Genomic DNA, 18598 nt, shown 5'->3' with positions numbered 1-18598 from the left:
GGGCTCTCCTTTGAGGGCCATGGAAGCCTAGACCATAGCCTGTCTCCATGGCAACCGTGCAATGCTTGTCACATAACAGGAGCTCACTGACTGTTAATGACTCAATGAATGGAGGGAGGGCAACGGGGACGTGCGGAGGGGTTTCCATAACTTTTAATGGTTCCTCAAAATTGACCTGTCTGTTAGTCATAGACTTGTCTCACATTAGCGACAAATGACTAACCTTACACTTGCCAGTCATGCTACCAGTCACTCATACTAACAGCGTAGTCAAAATATAAACCAAATCAGACCTTTGTCTGCTTTGGGAAGGGGCTTGGGAAAGGGTGAATGAGCAGGTGAGGTGGAAGGGAAATCCTGATGATGTCACCTTTTGGCCCAGGGCTGGAATTCTCTTCCGTCTCCTAAGAAAAACAAAATGCAAAGCTGTGTGGGACACCATTTGATGGAAGTGTGCGGTTTATGGTTAAATTCCGCTTCTCCTACGGGAGCTCTTCCATCCCAGATAATGTAAGGAAATGGCCCTTTGTATGTGAAGGTGATGTTGTAAGAGTGTGATTATAATTGGTGTTGCTGAAAGGACAGAACACTCACCCTGAGAGACAGTGCTCTATGGTCTCGCGTTTCTGTACCCCTTGTGAACCGCCCTGCGTTTCAGACTATTCTTTCAATGAGCTCTGCATGGCAAACAGCCTTAAAAAAAGAGACAGCACCCTCTGGCACGCAGATCGAGCTCGTTTACCGCCCACTATGAAAGACTGGAGTTCCTAAGCCCAGGGTCCCCCTCCTGTCATGCACCCCACTGCATGTGCACTCATTAGTTTGGGCCCACATGCATCACTCCCTTGGGGCTTGGAGGTACAAGGAACTGATGCAAATATGCTGAAGCTGATACACTTGCTGGGCCACGAATCACAAAGTCTCCTGCAGCATTCATGAAACTGGCAGGCTAACGTGCTTGCCGACAGGTACGGCAGAATCTCAGAGCCTTCGGACCTTGGCACGCCCTTCGTAGAAATGGTTACCATTACATTTCAACATTCTTGGTCATTCCTGCCGAATTTACCTAAACAGTGTGCCTACTTATGCTGTTGGTTATAATATAGTAACTGTTTTTTAAAAGATTATAAAATCTAAAAGGTTCTTTAATGTCCTTTCCCAACAGCTATCTTCTAAAAGGCGTAGGAGGCCTAAGATAAGTGAACGGCAAAAATCTAAAAAGAACAAAAACATCAAGACAGTGAACACAGTAGAAATAACCTGGGAGATAAGCCATTTTTATCAAACGTAATCACTTTTAATTCACCGTAGTACATGATTAGTAGTGTATTCTCTCTGAAGTAAACAAGAACAAGTAATACAGGGCAAGAGGTTTTGTTTGTTTTTAAAGGGACTACTAAGCCAAGATGTGTATCTCTGTGTGCAGCTGGTTTTCAAAGGAACAGAAGTGGTCTTTGATCTTTCCGAACCACCTGTCTTCAAATTCTTTCGAAGACGCCATCACCAAGGAGGTCAGGGGTGCAGAGCCGACACACTTCACTTCGGTGTGAACCTCGTCTTTTATTTTTTCTGGGACAATATCTTCTCCCATAACCTGCAGTCAGAGGGGAAAAAACCCTGACCCAATAAAAGGGGCAGCAGACACGGGATGCAAGAATATGACCTTCCTCACTTATAAAGGATTTTATTCAAAAGCAGAAATATGTTAGCAGCCAGGGGACAAGCCTGACAGTTCCGACATACTGAAGAGACGTTGGCTGAGCAGTAGCAATCCAAGGCCCACATGGGAAAATAGACTGTATTTCTAGTCTCATCCTTCCCTGAGTGACCACCAGATCACTGAAGTGCTAATGTGGCAGCTGTTCTATTCAGCCTACAGGGAGAACCAAATCAACTTCTGCTATCAAAGAGCATCTTCTGTTGGCAAGAACCACTGTGAGTGGTTCTCCCTACTTGTAAAACGACTGAAAAGCAGAGTTTGGGCAGGACAGAACTGCTCTGAGGGTTGGGCAGTGTGCACAGATTCTTTCTCTTAGAAACTCTCCAAAGAAGCCAAAGGCAGCCAACAGTGGCGCAGCAAGTAGCTGGGCCCACCCTTTCCTGACCCAGAGAAGCTCAGTCCCTTTAGAAACGTGCTCGGCCTCTCAGGGCCCAATACTGCTCCCTACTGGTCAGATCAGGCCCGGTCTGCGTTAGTTTCTCTTTGATAAAACACCCCCAAAGCTCAGTTGTAGGAAAAGCTGGCACTTGAACCCACTAGGTGATCAGCCCACCTTTGATAAGGGCAGCGAACTCAAATTAAGCCCCAAGACATTTCACAGACCGTTTGACAGGGATGTTGTAGAAGGAATTCAAGTCACTGGGATCTGGACTAGATGATCTAAGTTTCCTGCAAACTCTGAGAGCCACTGTGTTCATGAAAACTCAAATTATAATGGATTAGAAGAAGCACTTCAAGAAAAGTTTCCATTGGCTTTAAATCTTCAAAGACTATATACTGTTTGAGGCAAGAGCCAATGAGATGAGTAGCTTAACCAGGCAACTGTCGGCATTTATTAAAGCTTAGTACTTTTTATCAATTATAAGATAAAATTTTTCATATTTTAACATTTCTGAAATCAAGGTGTATCTCATAACCACGGGCTGTCATAATGTAAATAGTATCTTGTTTTTCTTTTAGAGTCACATCAAACAATGATGTGTCTACAAGTGATGATGTCTTAGATTCAATAAAATGTACTGTATTAAAATCTGGAATATAACACCAAGTCTTTCTTTTAATATAAAAAGAGAACTGAAAAACAGTAAGACTCAAACAATGCCACATTCCAAAACGAGGGATCGGCAGGCACACCATTCACAGGTGTCCAAAAATCTGCAAAAACATTTGGCTATATAAAAATTTTAAATTTCTACATACCAAAAAATATAAACTTCAGAAAATACTGTAACAGATAAAAGGTTAGTAAGCTTGAGATAGAGTGCTCTTCAAAATTAATAAGAAAAACAGAAACATACAAATAGAATAATGAAGAAAAAGCACAACTAGGTATTTCACAAAATATAAATGGCCAATAAATATAGGAAAAAATTGTTCATCTTAATAGCAATCAAATAAACATTAATACTAAAAATAGCTATTTCTACCAACCACATCGCAGATTTCAAAAAGTAATATTTAGTTGATCAATATAAAATTGTTTTCATAGGTCAAAATGATTGAATATTGACAATTTCATATGGTTCAACCTAGTATCTAGGATTAGAGAAGGAAAATCAGGATTCTCAGACACTGCTGAAAAATATGTAAATTAACCAACCTTTCTGAACGACAACTTGGAAATCTGCTTCAAGTCTTTAAAATGTTAATATACTTTAACCCAGTGATTCTATTTCTAGTAATCTAGTTTAAAAGGGAGAAATACATACATTTACTTTTTTGCGAAAACTTATTAAAATAGGTACTACATTTGTTAAGTGTTCAATATAGAGGACTTAAGTAAATAAATGATAGCTCATCAAAAGCTATAACTGGACTACTGTGCAGCCATTAAAAGGTATGGACTCAAATGAATACTGAAGGATATGGGGTCACTATCGTGACACAGTGTTAGGTTAAGAAAAAAAACAAAACACAAAGTATGAAATGAAACGCACAGTTTGATAGTTCCACAAAAAGTTAAACAAAGAACTACTATGTGACCCAGCAATTCCATTTCTAGGCATGCACCCAAAAGAACGGATCTCAAATACATATTCGTATGCCAGTGTTCACAGCAGCATTAATCACAAGAGCCAAAAGATGGAAACAATGCCAGTGTCCATCAACAGAGGAACGGATAAGCAAAACGTGGTGTGTATATAGCATACAGGTAAATGCAACGGAATAGTATTCAACCACAAAAAAAAATGAAGTTCTGACACGTGCCACGAAATGGATGAACCTTAAAAACATAATGCTAAGTGAACCAAAAGTACAAATGCTATCATGATTCCACTATTTGAGATATGGAGAACAAACAAATTCACAGACACAGAAAGTAGATTACAGGTTACCTGGGGTTGGGGGGGTGGAGGGGATTATTTAATGGTTACAGAGTTTCTGTTTGATGTGATGAAAAAACTTCAGAAATGGATAATGGTGATGGTTGTACAACATTGTAAATGTAATTAATGCCACTGAACTGTACACTAAACAATGGTCAAAATGGTACGTTTTATGCTATATTTTTTATCACAAAGAAAGAGGGGGAAGGGGAACTGTGACAGAATAGAAGAGATGTAAGAGGCAAAAGAACTCAATACAGTGTATGGACCTTTTATGGCTCCATATTCAAATAAAACAACTATAAAGAAACAAAAGAAAAAAGTATGCAATCGAAGAATATTTAAGGATAAGGGTCATGCTCATGTCACAATGTCCAATAAAATTAACAGAGCACAAAATGAAATGTACATCATAATCCCAACGAGGGCCCAGACACTTGTCTTTTTTAAAAGCTCCATTGGTATTTCACATGCATTGCTCAAATCAGTCAAGAGATGTGCTGGGCAGGGTGAGGGGCGTGAAGATGTTTTATGATATCTTGTAAGTATGTCTTACTTATAAGGAACCTAAAAGCTAGTGGAAAAGATGACATATTCTTGTACTTTCAGGGCCCAAAGACCCATGTATTTAAGCAATCACTCTGAGCTCAGATGAGGGAGAAATTGCCACCAACCAGGATATTTAGAAAAAGCTTCCTAGAGGATGTGGAACTTCAGCTGGGTCTTTGAGGATGGGAATAGTAAGCAGGTAGAGATGGGAAAACCCAGGACAAGTTTGTTAGACATGGGCAGATCAGTCTAGGGAAAGCAAAAGACTTGTGTAAGGAATTACACAGTCGTGAGCTTGGGGTTACCTTCTGGAAGGACATCGTCATCAAGGCCTTTCACCTAGACCTGACTTCTAAGCTCATGGTGACATATTTCAGTTTTTAAGCAAGCAGGTAACATGGTCAAGGCAATGTCTGAACCCAGCAGCAACGTTCAAGACAGATCTGAGGGGAGGAAGCAAGGAAGCAAAGACAGACAAGCCGGAGGTCACAGTGAGTTACACACGAGGTGACAAGGTGGACCCTGAAGGAAGGGTGGGTTTGGTGTTTGGCTAGAGGTGAGACTAGAGAAAAAGAGGCCCACACAGTGAGGTTCCAGGTCTCGATAGAAGAATGACAGACGGGATCAATGGAAACAAAGTAAGTCTAGAACCAAGAGGTTCTCTCCAACTCCTCTCTACAAACAGTCACTGATGGCCAAGTCTGTGGAAGGTACTCCACTGCGCTGGGCATGGACGGAAGAAAGGCTGAAAAGGGTTTTGATGAGTGGGTCCATTTTAAACATTCTGTATGTGAAGTGACAGTAGAATAATCAATAATCATCTCCTATTAATCACCCAGTAGGTAATTAATCTGAGATGTGAAACAAGTATTCCAGAGATTGGACTAGATACAGATTGGAGGGTAACCAGCCCAGAGGTGACAACTGAAACCCTGAACGTGGTTATGGTTTCTGCGGGAGAAAGGTAGAGGGAATAGAGAACCTACGTAAAATGTCAGAGAACGTCATTACTTAGGACACAGAGGAAACCAGTGGCGTCCCAAGAGGCAGAGGTATGTTAAGCAACAGAGGAGAAAACCAGACTGGTGTAACCTCTCAGCTGTAAACGGTAGAAGGAAGCAAAAGTGAGTGGTCAGTAGCTACAATGTTAGAAAAAGATGAAGGAAAACAGACTGAGGAAAGGCTACGGTAAACTTAGGAGACATGTGGTATCTGCATACGTCAAGGGAAAGAACCCATAGATGGGGGAAGGCAGAGAAAGGCTCAGAGAATAGACAGGCGAGTGGGAGAATAGACAGGGATAGAGAAAAGGAGTCAAAATGGGAGCTTAGCTTGGGGAAGGAAGAAAGGAGCCTGGCAATCATAGAAATGCAGAAAGTATTTCTTAGTGGCATTAGGATGGATATGAATAGAGAAAGGTACTCTCATGGGAAAAGTCCCTGAGCTGTCACGTTTCAATTATTATTAGGTTGGTGCCAATGTAATTGCAGTTTCTGCAATTATTTTTAACCTGCAATTACGTTGGCACCAACCTAATATATACTAGAAGGTACTAGTGTGAAAAACTAGAGTGCCATCTTAAGACATTTCAACAGCCTATTTCTTAAAAAGCTAATAAAGTTAAAAAAAATTAACATTAGAACTTCTCTGCAACCATCCAAGCGGTAACAGGGTGGAGCGGATAGAAAACAGACTTGGAGCTGGATGGGTTCCAGTGCAGCTCTGCCACTTCAGGTCTGACCTCAGGCAACAGGCTCACTCCCAGTGCTATCCGTCCCACAGGCTGTTGTTACAAGGAAGAACGGAGGGAAAATGGAAAAGAGAGCTGCACAAACGCCAACCTTCGTTTACCCATTTATTCAGCACTGAAAAAAAACCAATTACTGGGCATTTCTGGTGTTCAAGCCCCGACGAGTCAATGACCGGAACCCTGCCTTCTAGCCCGATGCAGGAGAAAGATGAGGAGGAGGCCGCTTTGGGGGACGAAGTCATCAAAAGGCACGTAAAGGAGGGAGACAGAAACCCTTCAGCGGATGAGATTTGATCATTTTTTAAAAAATGGTATCGGAGACAGGAAAAAGATCTGCGACGCCTCGTTTCACATAAACCCTAGGGGATATACTCACCTCGGCTATGAACAGCAAAGTGTCTTCTTTGAAGCTGAACGCCTTCATTTTATCTTCAATTTCCTGCTGAGTCCTTAAGTTCCTCTCCAAAGCAAACGATGTTTGCTGAGATTGGGTGAGCTGAAGCAAAAGTCTGAAAAACAGCAAAGTCCTACTGTGCAGGCTCCACAGAAGGAAAGCAGTGAGGAAGCGTGCACAGGTCGCAAGGCTCAACAGAAGGTTCTCTCGGGCTCATCTGAATCCCTAACGCTTCTCACTCTGAACAAACGGCCTGTATTTATACGCGAGTCGTCTTTTCTAAAATTCATAGACCAGAGCTTCTCAAAGAAATCTCTAGAGAGCAAGGCCTCAATAAGGCTTCCTGTACAAGGGAAGCAAGTGACTGAAAGCAGAAGTGATGTGGTGTGAAAAGAACAAACCTCCCAGCCAAGGCTCCGCCTCCAGAATCCTTGGGATGTGTCCCTGTGAAATCAGTGCCCTATGACCTTTCCCTGTCCCTGAACCCACAGCATCTTGTCCTCAAGGACTCCGGAGATTCTCTGGCTCACTTCAATGACCCAAAGCAGGGCCAAATCTTTGGGGACCCTCTGAGGACCACTGTGCAACGGCCACCCCACTAACTTCCCCATTATGATCACAACCTGCTGTCCTCATTCTTCCTCCCGCCTGTCCTCCCCACGTGGCTCCTTCATTGGTTCTTAAAACACTGAGTGTATAGATTTTTCCAGTTTCCCTCAGGCCTCCCTGGTCCCTACTGCTCTACCCAGGGGCACTCAGCTCTCCTGTCCACTCATGTCATGTGTTGAGAAATGTACCACCCACGACTCTAGGCACAGGGACACACTGGTGAGCAAAACTGACAGGTTCCTACTTCACGGAATGGAAGGAGAGAGCGTACAAATAGTCAGATGATTTCAGGTAGTGATGAGTGCTATGAAAATAAAAATCCAAGACAGGGTAGACAAAATGTGTACTGCGAAGGGGCCATGGCAGAAGCCTTTGCTGGGACACCACTCAAGCCAAGGTCTAAACAATGAGGGTCCCGCCGCAAGAATATCTGCGGGAAGAGGGCTTGCCAAGGGGGGAAGGGGTCCTGACACAAGAACTCGCTTGAAGTGTTTGAAAATCATGACGATCACTGTGGGAGGAACACAGCCAGGGAGAAAAACACTGTACTAAACGAGGAGAAAAAGAAAGGTCGGGTCAAATCACATAAGACCTCACAGGCCGTGGACAGAAATGTGGAATTTATGTAAGTGCAATGGGAAGTCACTGCAGAGTTTTATACAAGAATTCGACCCGGTTCACATTCACCGTTTCATTCTGTTTACATTACGTTCCTGGCTTCTGGAAGCATTTACATTTGTGATCCTTTTTCTGGACTTGCTTTCTCCCTCTTCCTCCTGAAATTACTTGAAAATACAGTTTACACTCGCTCCTTCTATTTCATGTGCATTTACTCCTCGACGTTCTGCAATCTGCCTGTCGCCCCATCGCGACTGAAATGCCGTCTCAAAGGTCACAGATCGCCTCTAGCTTTCAAATCCTCTTCTCAGAATTGATCCTACCCGACTTCTCACGGCCGGCCGTCTAACTGCTGGACTCCTTCCCCAAACTCCTTAATGTCTGATTCCTTTTGAGCTCAGCGTGCATTCCCGAATGAAAAGCTCCAGCTGGATGTCCTACAGGCCGCTGAATCCCAGCACACTAAACCCACATCTGCTCTCTTGTTCCTCCTGCTGTCCGCCCTCTCAGTGGAAGGCACCACCTCCACCCAGCCACCCACGGCACTTTCCAGAGCCGGCTGTGCCGTCTGTTCTCCCTCCTCACCCCGCTCTTCCCCCACACTCGGCTGGTCACCCAGTCCTGTCTATTCCATCGTGCAGGGACAGCCATTTCCTGATTACCACTGCACTATCTTTCCCAGGTCGGGTCCTTGTCACCACCCACGATGATCCCACAACCCCTTCGCTGGTGTCCCGAGCTCCAAACTCCTTCTGCCAACACTTGCTCCTGGCCACCAGATCTCCCTCTCGCGGATGACAGCTCCTGTCACAGCACTTCAGCATTTAAAACCTTCAAATACTCTTCCGGTCTTCAGCATGAGGACCAAACTCTTTAGGACAGTTCATGTCCTGAGCTAATATAAACACCAAATACGACATTTACCAAATGCTCACCACACACTGCGTGCTACAGCGAGGGCTTCAGGTGCTGTAATTCCCACAACCCCACGAAGGAGGCATTTCCCCCCATTTCTCCCTCTGTCGAGAAGAGGAAACTGGAGGTCAGAGAGTTTAGGTCATTTGTGCAAGGTCAGACAGCTAGCACATGGAGCAGTCCAGACTTTTTAGTCAATGACAACAATTTATTAGGTTCCTTAAAATCAGATCTGACCCCAAAGTCCTGCCTCCTACGTGACCATGCCACCCTGGCCTTGTGGTCTGCAGCCTGCCTGTCGAGCTCCCACCACCAGAGCTGCTCTCACCACCACACTATGTGACAATGCTGCTAGGCCGCGTTCGCCCCTTGGGCTGTGCTTTCTTTATCTAGCATGGCTCTCCTCATCTGGGGACTATTCCATGGTACCAGCAAGATGTCCTGGAAAGAACACAGGCTCTGGAGTCAACAAAGACCCGGGTGTGCCACTCTGGGCACGACGCTACGTGAGTTTTCTCATCTCTATAGGAGGCTCCCAGCATCCAGCCCAGAGTGAGGACCAAGGTGAAATCAGGCACACAAAGTATCTAGTACACATTTATCTATGCAACTAACAGACGTTCCTGGAACACTCAGCAGAGGCATCGTTCCCCCTGTAAAGGCTTCCTTCTTCCTGCTACACCCACCAGCCAACGCACGCTGGGCCTTGCAGAGTTCTGCTCACACGAGTACACAGTTGCGGGCCGTGCTGCTGTCACTGGCTCCACGGAGATTCTCTTCAATACAGTGAGCAGTGCAAGGAAAGGCCCGCTTTTTTAATGGTCTTTATGACCTAGCACGCAGCATGTGCCTGGCATACAGGTGTCACTCAATGTACTTCTGAATTAAAGTGACACATGCAACAGTAAACAAACACCTGAATAGTGTAAAATCTGCCAAATAGGTATCATTCTCAGTAAGCCTCACTGCTAATCAGTATTTCTTGAATTCTCCTGAGTTAAAAAAGGAAAACAACAACTCTGTGGTTTTGGTATTATTTGAGACCTAAGAGAGTCTGTTTCTCTCATAAATTACAGAATTGGTCAAGTGTATTCCCCCTTTCCCTTATATACTATAGATTCAAAGTATTTGGAGTCCCTGAACCATGGGAATCCTCTGTAGAATAAACACTGTTTATTCCTATTATTAATAATGATTTAAATACAAGAGCAGATTTTCTCCTTCAGATTTCTGGGGAACATATGAGTGAAAAATTCCTTGTCTAAAATATCTCTTCCCTCTTTGTTAATGTTTTATACATTTAATTTTCTTTTCCTAATTTTAATGGTTTCCAATTTTAATTTTTTATCTTGAGTAATAATACAGGTTGTATTCTTGAGCAAATAGAAGAAGATGACATGACTGTATTTGAATAAATGTGGATTGTTGTACATGAAAAAATAAGACATCCCCTGAAAATACGCCCTAATGTGTCTTTTGGAGCAAAAATTAATATAAGACCCAGTCTTATTTTCAGGGAAATATGGTATAAGACCCGGTCTTATTTTCGGGGAAACATGGTACCAGTGTCTAGCCTAGAACTTGTTGAAACTTCAAGTTAGAAAAATAAAACTTTACTCTGAGCTTAGTACCATGTATTGTTCAATCCACTGTCTGTTTACCTGGTTCGTATAAAAGAGGCACAGGATTTCATCTGAGTCTCTAGCAATACTGCTTCTCTCTTTTCTGCCGCAGAGTTCTGAATATTATCAGGGCCTTTCTCATTCTTCTGGTTATTACCGCTGCTTGCTTCCATAGAAAACACAGAGCTCTCAGGCAACGTTTCAGGGAAACACAAAAGGCAGCCTCTTCCTGAATGTGGAAAGGAGGATCTGATACTTTTGTCACTCGAGGTGAAACTGTTCTGTTTGTAAGATGACGCAAACGGTGCTGAGTGAGCCGGCCCCAGATTCAGGTAAGCCTCTGCCAATTGGCCCCAGTTCCAAGGATTAAAAGGATGCAAAGAAATCAGTTTCTGTAGGCAGAAAATGGTTTTCTCCACGTTCTGCAAACTTGAACAAATAGCAAGCTCAAGGCAGAGCACAGTGGTTAAATGGTCTGTGTTGGTTGCTTTATTTTCCTAGGGAGAAAACAAAAAGGTCAAAAACTTTAAACTGCAGAACGTTTTCCATGTACAAATGGAGATTCCTAAAAACCCAAGTTGTGTATGTTTAAAATCAAAAGTATTTTTCAACAGCTACACAGGCAGAGTAAATGAAATATTTTTCAACAGATCAGTTTGAAACCATAAACCTAGAGAAATAAATACCACCTAGCAAAATACGCACCAGTCATTCCCAAACATCCTAATGTCAAAACAATAACATCACGTGATAGTGGCCTGACAAAGTACAGTACCAAAACCATAAATGTCAGTTTATTCCCAATTTTTATTATAATCTTTCTTGTCTTCAGCCAGACAGCTGAGAGACCTAAGCCAACTTTTTATACCCTGGGCTAATGGTTCCATTTTAATATTCCAGGCTTTCTAAAAATCCACATGGTAATTTCTTGAGGATTCAAATGAACTCTATTTCCAAATTGTCCTTGGCTTAGACATCTTAAGCAGGACAGCCCCCGAAGCTCTAAGTGTCTCATGCTGCATCATAATTGAATCCAAATGCTTTCCCTGCTCACCAAGGCCAAGGCCAGTTAGTTTTGGCCAGTGGGGTTTACGTGGTTTCCTTCTGATCAGAAAATCCTTTTCAAGTCTCCTTAAGCAGAGCTATCACCTCTTGCCTAACTTGTCATATGGCAAAAGCCCTGCTGGGTTAGAAAAAAACAAGCCTTTTTCTAACGTAAAGGTTGTACGGAGCAGACAGCAGACTAAAATGACCTCTCAGTTGCTGTACGTGTAAGGGAAACCTGGCCTAGTACCTGGGTCAAGCCTCCAGGGAGAACTACACTGAGTAAGAAATATGAGTAAAACTACCCAGTATGCAGCCCAAAGACAGCGCAGACCAGCGAGTGAAAGCCTGGGGAGGATTCTCAACAGTCATGTATTGAGAGAAAAAAGGAAGTGAGGCCCCATACAACCTACTTGGCCACAATGTACATTTTCAGTGACAGGACTTTTCTGGTTTTATGACTATTATTTCGTATTCTGTCCTTCCCAACAGACCAGGAAGTGCCAAAAGTGGTTTTATTCAATGCTGAAATTCTATCAGGAGTACAGTACCTTGACCATAACAGGTAAGGTTAATACCTGTTGAGTAATACATCGTCATGTCTTTTATATTTAAGGAAAGAAGCATGTATAGGTAACCTATAACAAAGGCGACCTTTCTTTTACAACCAGTCTGTAGTGCTTTATACGCTAAAAACGTTTTCATGCTGAGACAGCAAGTGTGTGTTGGGGGAGAGGTTGTTACATACAAACCATCATTTTGATGCAAGGGTTTTGATAGCATAACTAGTAAATCGCTGTGGAAACTAAATTCCACTTAAATGCGTTTGTGTGATTTTTCCAGACTGTCGCAACGCCTTCTGTAACGTGATGATGACGACTACGGCTAATATTGATGGAGTGCTTACCGTGAGCCAGGCACTATTCCAAGTGCTTTACTCACTTAGTCCTCATGACAATCCTTTAAAACACAGTCTATTATTATCCCCATTCTACAGATGAGGCAAATGAGTCACCGCTACCGTCACTCATACTAGGAATCACAGGATAAAGGGGACTTCAGAAGAGCGGACGCACGTTGGTCGGCTCAGGAGTCTCCCTCTAGACACTAGATAAGTGATGTATGTGCGGGGTAAAGAGATGGCCTGTCTATCTCCTAAGCACTGAGCCCAGAACTGAGCACACGGAGGGACTGAAATAAATGTTTGCGGGGTGCATAAATGAAAAAAAGAGACATTTACTGTCAGAAAGCAGTTTCCTTCGCACAGTTCATCACATGAGCACACAGCCACGATCAGGTGTTTAAATTATTTGTTTAAGAAATAAGTTTTATTACAAATTTATCCAAAAATCATTCAGAAGAAAGGTGAATAAAGTTCAATAGAAGCTGTGAGCATCAAATGTTCATATCCTGAGAGGCATTCCAGGACTAGGTGTCTCTTTCGTTCAATTCTGCATAATGACCTGTCCCCCTACAGAACACGAGGGGACAATAATTACTGAGACAGAAAAACAGAAATGGGCCAGAGCTAATAACAAAAGATCTGCAAGTAGGGAAAAAAATTGAAAACCAAATACAAAACACAACACAGGGTCCAGGAAATAAGCAAGCCGTGCAAATAGGTAGCACCCACTGAGATGACGTGGAGAGACCCAAAGGAAGGGGCGAGGCCCACTAGCCTATGCTGCCCCTTTCCTTCCCCAAAAGTGCTCCCCAGTGGGCTGCGCAGAACTTGAAGAATAGTTCTCAAAGTCCTGACGGGCGCTGAAGGTCTTCTAACTGGCCTTCCTCCTGCCTGGTGACCACCCCGAGCTACGGAGACCTGGCCCTGGCTGACTGGCAACACATCTCTCTCTGAGCCACAGAAATGGAGACTTATAAGCTAGAAGGAAGCACAGAGCTCATCCAGCCCGACACTCATCTAGCGGCCACGGGTCTAGTCGAAGGACAAAGCACAACAGTGACTGCTGTGCAAGAGATGCTAGGGAGAGAGAGGTGATGGGAGAGCAAACAGTAACAAAGGATGGATGACTGAAATCCAGAACAAGGTACCAACAGGGCCGACACTGCGGTTCATTTGCAGACCAGGGAGACTGAGAATGAACACTGGTAAATCCCACCAAGTGCACTGTTCGTGCCCATGTGCTTCCTTAAAGGGAGTCTTGTCTTCCAGCTTAAGAATTAAGCCCCAGTTAGAGGGGAAAAAAACGAAAGAACAAAACACAGCTATATCTCATGTTCTGAAGACAATGACCACTAAGGTTTCCTCTCACTGCAAGAAGCTGGGGTCCTGTGAAATGAACCCCTCAGCAAGCGAATGTAGGGATTTCTCTAAGTTAATGAGGGAGCACAGCTCAACTGCAGGCATATTTTTGGCTGACCTCAGGTCAACTAGATCCATCGGGTTCGAGATCAGGGTCTTGGTGCCTCATGAATTCCCTCTGAGAAAGAAAACTGGTCATCTATAAACTAGGATTGGTCAATTTAAGGCCAATCCTCATATAAAACTTACACAAATAACCAAAGTAAACCACAGATGCCTTAATCTGAAAACAAAAAAAAGCAGAATCTAGAATTGCAACGAACTGTTTTTCTTTATCCTTTAAAAGAGAATCTGCAAATTCCATTTAAGAAACAAAGGACTATCAAAGCTTGGCTTAGTATGATATTTTGTCATTTTTTTGTAAATTTTTTTCCAGTTTACAAAAGTAATATATGTTCATGTAGAATAAAAATCTAAAAAAAAAAAAAAAAATCTAAAGAAGAAAACAGATCACTGATAATCCTTTCACTCAGTACTTACTCCTAACGAGAGTAAAACCGTTGCAAATGAGATTTTTCAGGCAATGAAAAATTCTGAGCATAACACAGGAACAAATGTTACAAGGATGTGATTATGTCTCGAGCTCCAAACTTCATCCTAATAAAGTTCTTACACCACTGGCAATTTTCTTCTGCTTATTCAAATCCACAGATTTTGCTGCTGGCAAGGTGTTTTTTGCATTGTTTTGTTTTTTAGAAAATAGTCAACCATCCTATGGAAACAAATGAAAATAAGCAATGAAACTACTCACCAAGTTTGCAGCCATCGCCAGCGCTTCTGCGTGCCTTCCCAGATGAACAAGGCACCGGGCCTGCCCTTCCTCCACATCCCTTTTCATGGCAAAATTCGTAGGAGGCAATTTTTCAGAGATACTGGAATATTCCTGCAGTGCTTTCTAGCAATTATTTGTTAAATAGAAGAAATGATAATATGGGATGAAAAGGCAAAAAACACAGAAAAAAAGGATTCAGTTACAGGGATGATTTTTTTTCCTAGGCAGAGGTGATATTATAACCGACCCTACAATGAGCTAAGGAAGACTTGAGTATTTCAGTCAGTACTGTTTTTCTAAAAGGCACAGAAGAAACGGCTGGAGAATATAACCACTACTACCATGCAAAACACTGCAGCACAGCAGGAAGAACATTCTGGAGCCAAACAGACCAGGGTTTGAATCCTGATTTTGCCACTAACTTGCTATATAATCTTTGCATCAGCAAAATAACAACAGGACTCTGGTAACATGAAATGTGATCTATACGTAAAGCCAACCGGTATCTAGTTCTTAGTTCCGCCTTTTTCTTACACATGTTGGGGTGCTTTGCTCCCGTGGCACCTTGAGGTGTCTGTGCTGGAGGCTCCCACACAATGAGGAAATACAGAGCCTGTGGAAACCGATGTATAAGGATCCCACAAGACCCTACACTGCAGTTACAAGGAACGAAACAAATTACCCAGAGCCTCTTAAAAAAGGACAGAAACTTGGGATTCAAAGTTACAAACACATATCAAAAGATTAAACTCATCTTCACGAACAACACACTCATAACTTAGTAGCCTGTCATTTCAACATGCTGTAACTGAAAGGAGCCCGTGTCAAGCAATGCAATCTTACATACGCTGAAGTCTACCTGATACTCCTGCTGTCTGTAGGCCAGGTCCCCTTTGAATTTCTTGATTGTTAGAACTTCACCATCATCATGGCTCCCCACCTCTTCATAAAACCACTAGAAATGGTGAAGACAGCAGAGAAAGAAGCGATGCTCTTCCACCTCGTCCTCAGAAGCAATATCCCATATATAATTGATTAAATCGCAAAAAAGACATACTTCTTCAGGATGGCACGCAGAGGAAACCATCGATGCGTGACAAATTTAAATGACGGTCCAGGTTTTATAAAAATTGCCGCAATTAATAAACATATCAATAATATGATCCCTCTCAACCATTAGGTTGGTGCAAAAGTAATTGCAGTTTAAAGGGTTAAAAAAGAAAATCGCAAAAAAAACCCCAATTACTTTTGCACCAACCTAATGAAAAAGCAGCACAAACACAGACATGGTTTGTGTCATGCACAGCATTTTCAATATGGGGTTGTGGTACCTGGGAACCCACACTGAACTCCCACAGTTCCCCGTGGTTCTTTAGACCGACAGGTGCTTTCTCGTAGAGAAATTTTACAGTGGCTGGAAGAGGGATTGACACCTCCGTTAGTAAAGGACATAGGAAAGCATGATCAACCATAGTACTATTACGGAAATGTTGTAAAAGCAAAAAGTAGAATCGAAGCGAAGAGGAGAGAATGACTAATTAGGCTGAACGGAGGATTTCTGCGGACGCTGACTGCAGAATCGGGGAAGGTCCAGGGGCGTTATTGCAGATTTCAGAGCGGGGGCCTAGGTAAGACCGGAGCAACGCGCCCCACGCCAGGTGCAAGTCAGCTGCCGACAGCTCCGGGCAGGCCTCGCGCTCTCGGGAGCACAGCGGGCCGAGCCCACCCAGGTGGGGCTCCGGAGACGCCCGTTCCCCCTGGGGGAAGGGATGACCGGGAGGCCAGATGGGAACAGCGGGACCGGGGAGGAGGCGCGCAGGGACCCGCGAAGGACGCGGCCCGGGGCCGGGGCGAGGCCGAGAGGCCCCGCCTTCTTACCTGCGGCTCGCAGCGCTTGGCGCGGTAGGAAACAGGCGGTCCGGTCGGCCGCTCCGGCCTCTCTTCGAACACGGAGTCCTCGAACTCTCCGCCCAGCAGCCAGCAATCAGTCTCCATTGCGCGCCCCAGGTGGGAGCACAGCGAGGAGGCGGTGTCCACAGCGGCACCCACACGCGGGCCGCCGCGGAAGAGGCGGGGCCGCCGAAGAGGCGGGGCCGCCGAGGCCCAGAGCGCGGCATGCTGGGACTTGTAGTCCTGTGCTGGGGGGACTAAATCGAGAGTTGGCCGGCTGCAGGTTGGGAGTCGTTGAGCTGGGATTTTTATCTGATTCACAAACTGACCGAACTCGGGGACAGAGTTTGACTTCTCCCTTTCAGGAGATCTACAGAGCAATCCTTACATGCACGCGTCAGAAAGCACTGGCCCCAGGGCAGCTGTTTAAAACCGGTAGGTACCATTTTTTTCACCACTAACAACATTCCTGACATTGTGTTAAGCACTTTTTTTTTGTTGCACTTTATGCCCTTTCCTTATGAAAGGCACAGCGATTCTCATTTTGCAGATTAAGATATTGTGGTTTAGAGAGATTAAGTCACTTGCTTACGTGTCTAAGAGCAGGAAAACAAAAGTCAGTATTCTCCATGTCACCAGAGTAGAGACACCACCAATAACAAGAACCAGAGTAATTCACTCATTTATAAAACAGAAAACTTAGAGATTTTCTTTGGGGGCTCCATCAGGGAGCATTAATTCTGCCTGGAGAAAACACCAAATCCCAGAACTCTAAGACTAATATTTACTAGCATTCGTATACTTTCAGGATGTTCCTTTAGAAAACAGAGACCGTTGACAAAACACCGGCCAATATTGCACAGTATTACTGGGCCATATTACACAGCACTTCAGTCATGGAAGTTTTCTCTGGTTTTCCTCCTATTGGTCCTCACTCTCACCAGTTCCTCTTCCCCCATTTGTCTCCCAGGTTTCTTTCTTCAACACAATTTTCTACTCTACACACTCACTCTAGTGGAAACTAATCCATTCCCCAAGGTTTCAAAATTCATCTGCTGGTGACTCCCCAAATCAGGTATCAGCCCACACGTCCAACAGTCCTGGTGGAATAGTCTACCAGGACAGCCTCCAGGCATTAGCTACTGAGGAGTTCATCCAGAGAAGGGCCATTAAAAAAAAAATTGTTTTCCCATCAGTTGTATAGTCCTTATTAAGACAAAAATAGAAATTATAGAAAAATAGAAGAAAAGGTATCCATATCATCACCCCAAAATAATGGAGTCTAAAGAAGGTAGAGATGCCCGAATCCTAATATGCCCTGTCTGAACCGAAAAGGAAATACTGTATAGTGTTGAAGGTCCTCAAGCACCAGATTTGTCTGGATTCGTGATCCTAGTTCAGTTATTCGCTAGCTGTGTGACCCAATTTGTGAAATGGGCATTGATTAAAACAATGTGTGTAAAGTGCCTGTCAGTGAGTAATACATGTTCATTCAAAATTCCTGTTCCAGGTGCAAAGTAAGAGCAAAACAAAGACAGGCAGGGAGAGCATTTTCTTTTTGAAGGCTGGTTTTGGAACTTCCACCCTCTCCTATTCTGTGGCCCCTCCAGGTCTAGCCTCCTGCTGGCCCAACAACTAACTGAGCTACATATTCTGCTGAAATAGTTGGGAAGCCCTGCAAGGGCAGCCATAGGGGTAAAAGAGAGTTGTTTGCCCTTTGAAGTCAGGCTTCATGAACTCAGGGGTTTCCAGCCATTTTACCACTAAGAACACTTTCAATTAGTTTTTGCTGAAGTTGTGTGGGATTTATGCACTATGTACATGTGTGTGAATAAGCATGATAGGGCCGTGAATACTGATTTTGGACTTATAAATTTTAGTGAGCAGTCAAATTTGCATATGTAAAATCTGTGAATAATGAGAATTGACTGTATTTGTAAATCATGTATCTGATAAAGGTATAATATCCAGAATATACAAAGAACTCCTAAAACTAGACCACAAAAAGGCAACCCACTTAAAAACCTTGCTAAAGGACTTGAATAGACATTTCTCCAAAGAAGAA

At 43.6% G+C, this 18598-nt stretch overlaps 1 protein-coding gene across 1 annotated transcript; it reads right to left on the bottom strand.

The window, feature by feature from the left end:
- Positions 1-1262: 1262 nt before the first annotated feature.
- Positions 1263-16707, bottom strand: LOC308506734 (uncharacterized protein C8orf76). Its single transcript, XM_081070623.1, has 6 exons — positions 16522-16707; positions 15503-15598; positions 14623-14766; positions 10544-11001; positions 6723-6855; positions 1263-1594 (listed from the first exon to the last, which is right to left on the bottom strand). The coding sequence occupies exons 1-6, from the start codon at positions 16636-16638 to the stop codon at positions 1397-1399; spliced, it is 1146 nt and encodes a 381-aa protein (XP_080926749.1). The 5' UTR covers positions 16639-16707; the 3' UTR covers positions 1263-1396.
- Positions 16708-18598: the final 1891 nt, after the last annotated feature.

The sequence above is a fragment of the Rhinolophus hipposideros genome (assembly GCF_964194185.1).
Source record: "Rhinolophus hipposideros genome assembly, chromosome: 13".
NCBI lineage: Eukaryota > Metazoa > Chordata > Mammalia > Chiroptera > Rhinolophidae > Rhinolophus > Rhinolophus hipposideros.
Note: the sequence above shows the minus strand (reverse complement) of the source record. Positions and strands in the feature narration are given on the sequence as shown.

Coding starts and splice junctions, on each gene's coding strand:
- LOC308506734 (XM_081070623.1), bottom strand. CDS start 16,638: ATGGAGACTGATTGCTGGCTGCTGGGCGGAGAGTTCGAGGACTCCGTG. Junction 15,599..16,521: donor CCAAGCGCTGCGAGCCGCAG/GTAAGAAGGCGG, acceptor CACCATTTCTAG/TGGTTTTATGAAGAGGTGGG. Junction 1,595..6,722: donor CTTTGCTGTTCATAGCCGAG/GTGAGTATATCC, acceptor CTCTGACTGCAG/GTTATGGGAGAAGATATTGT.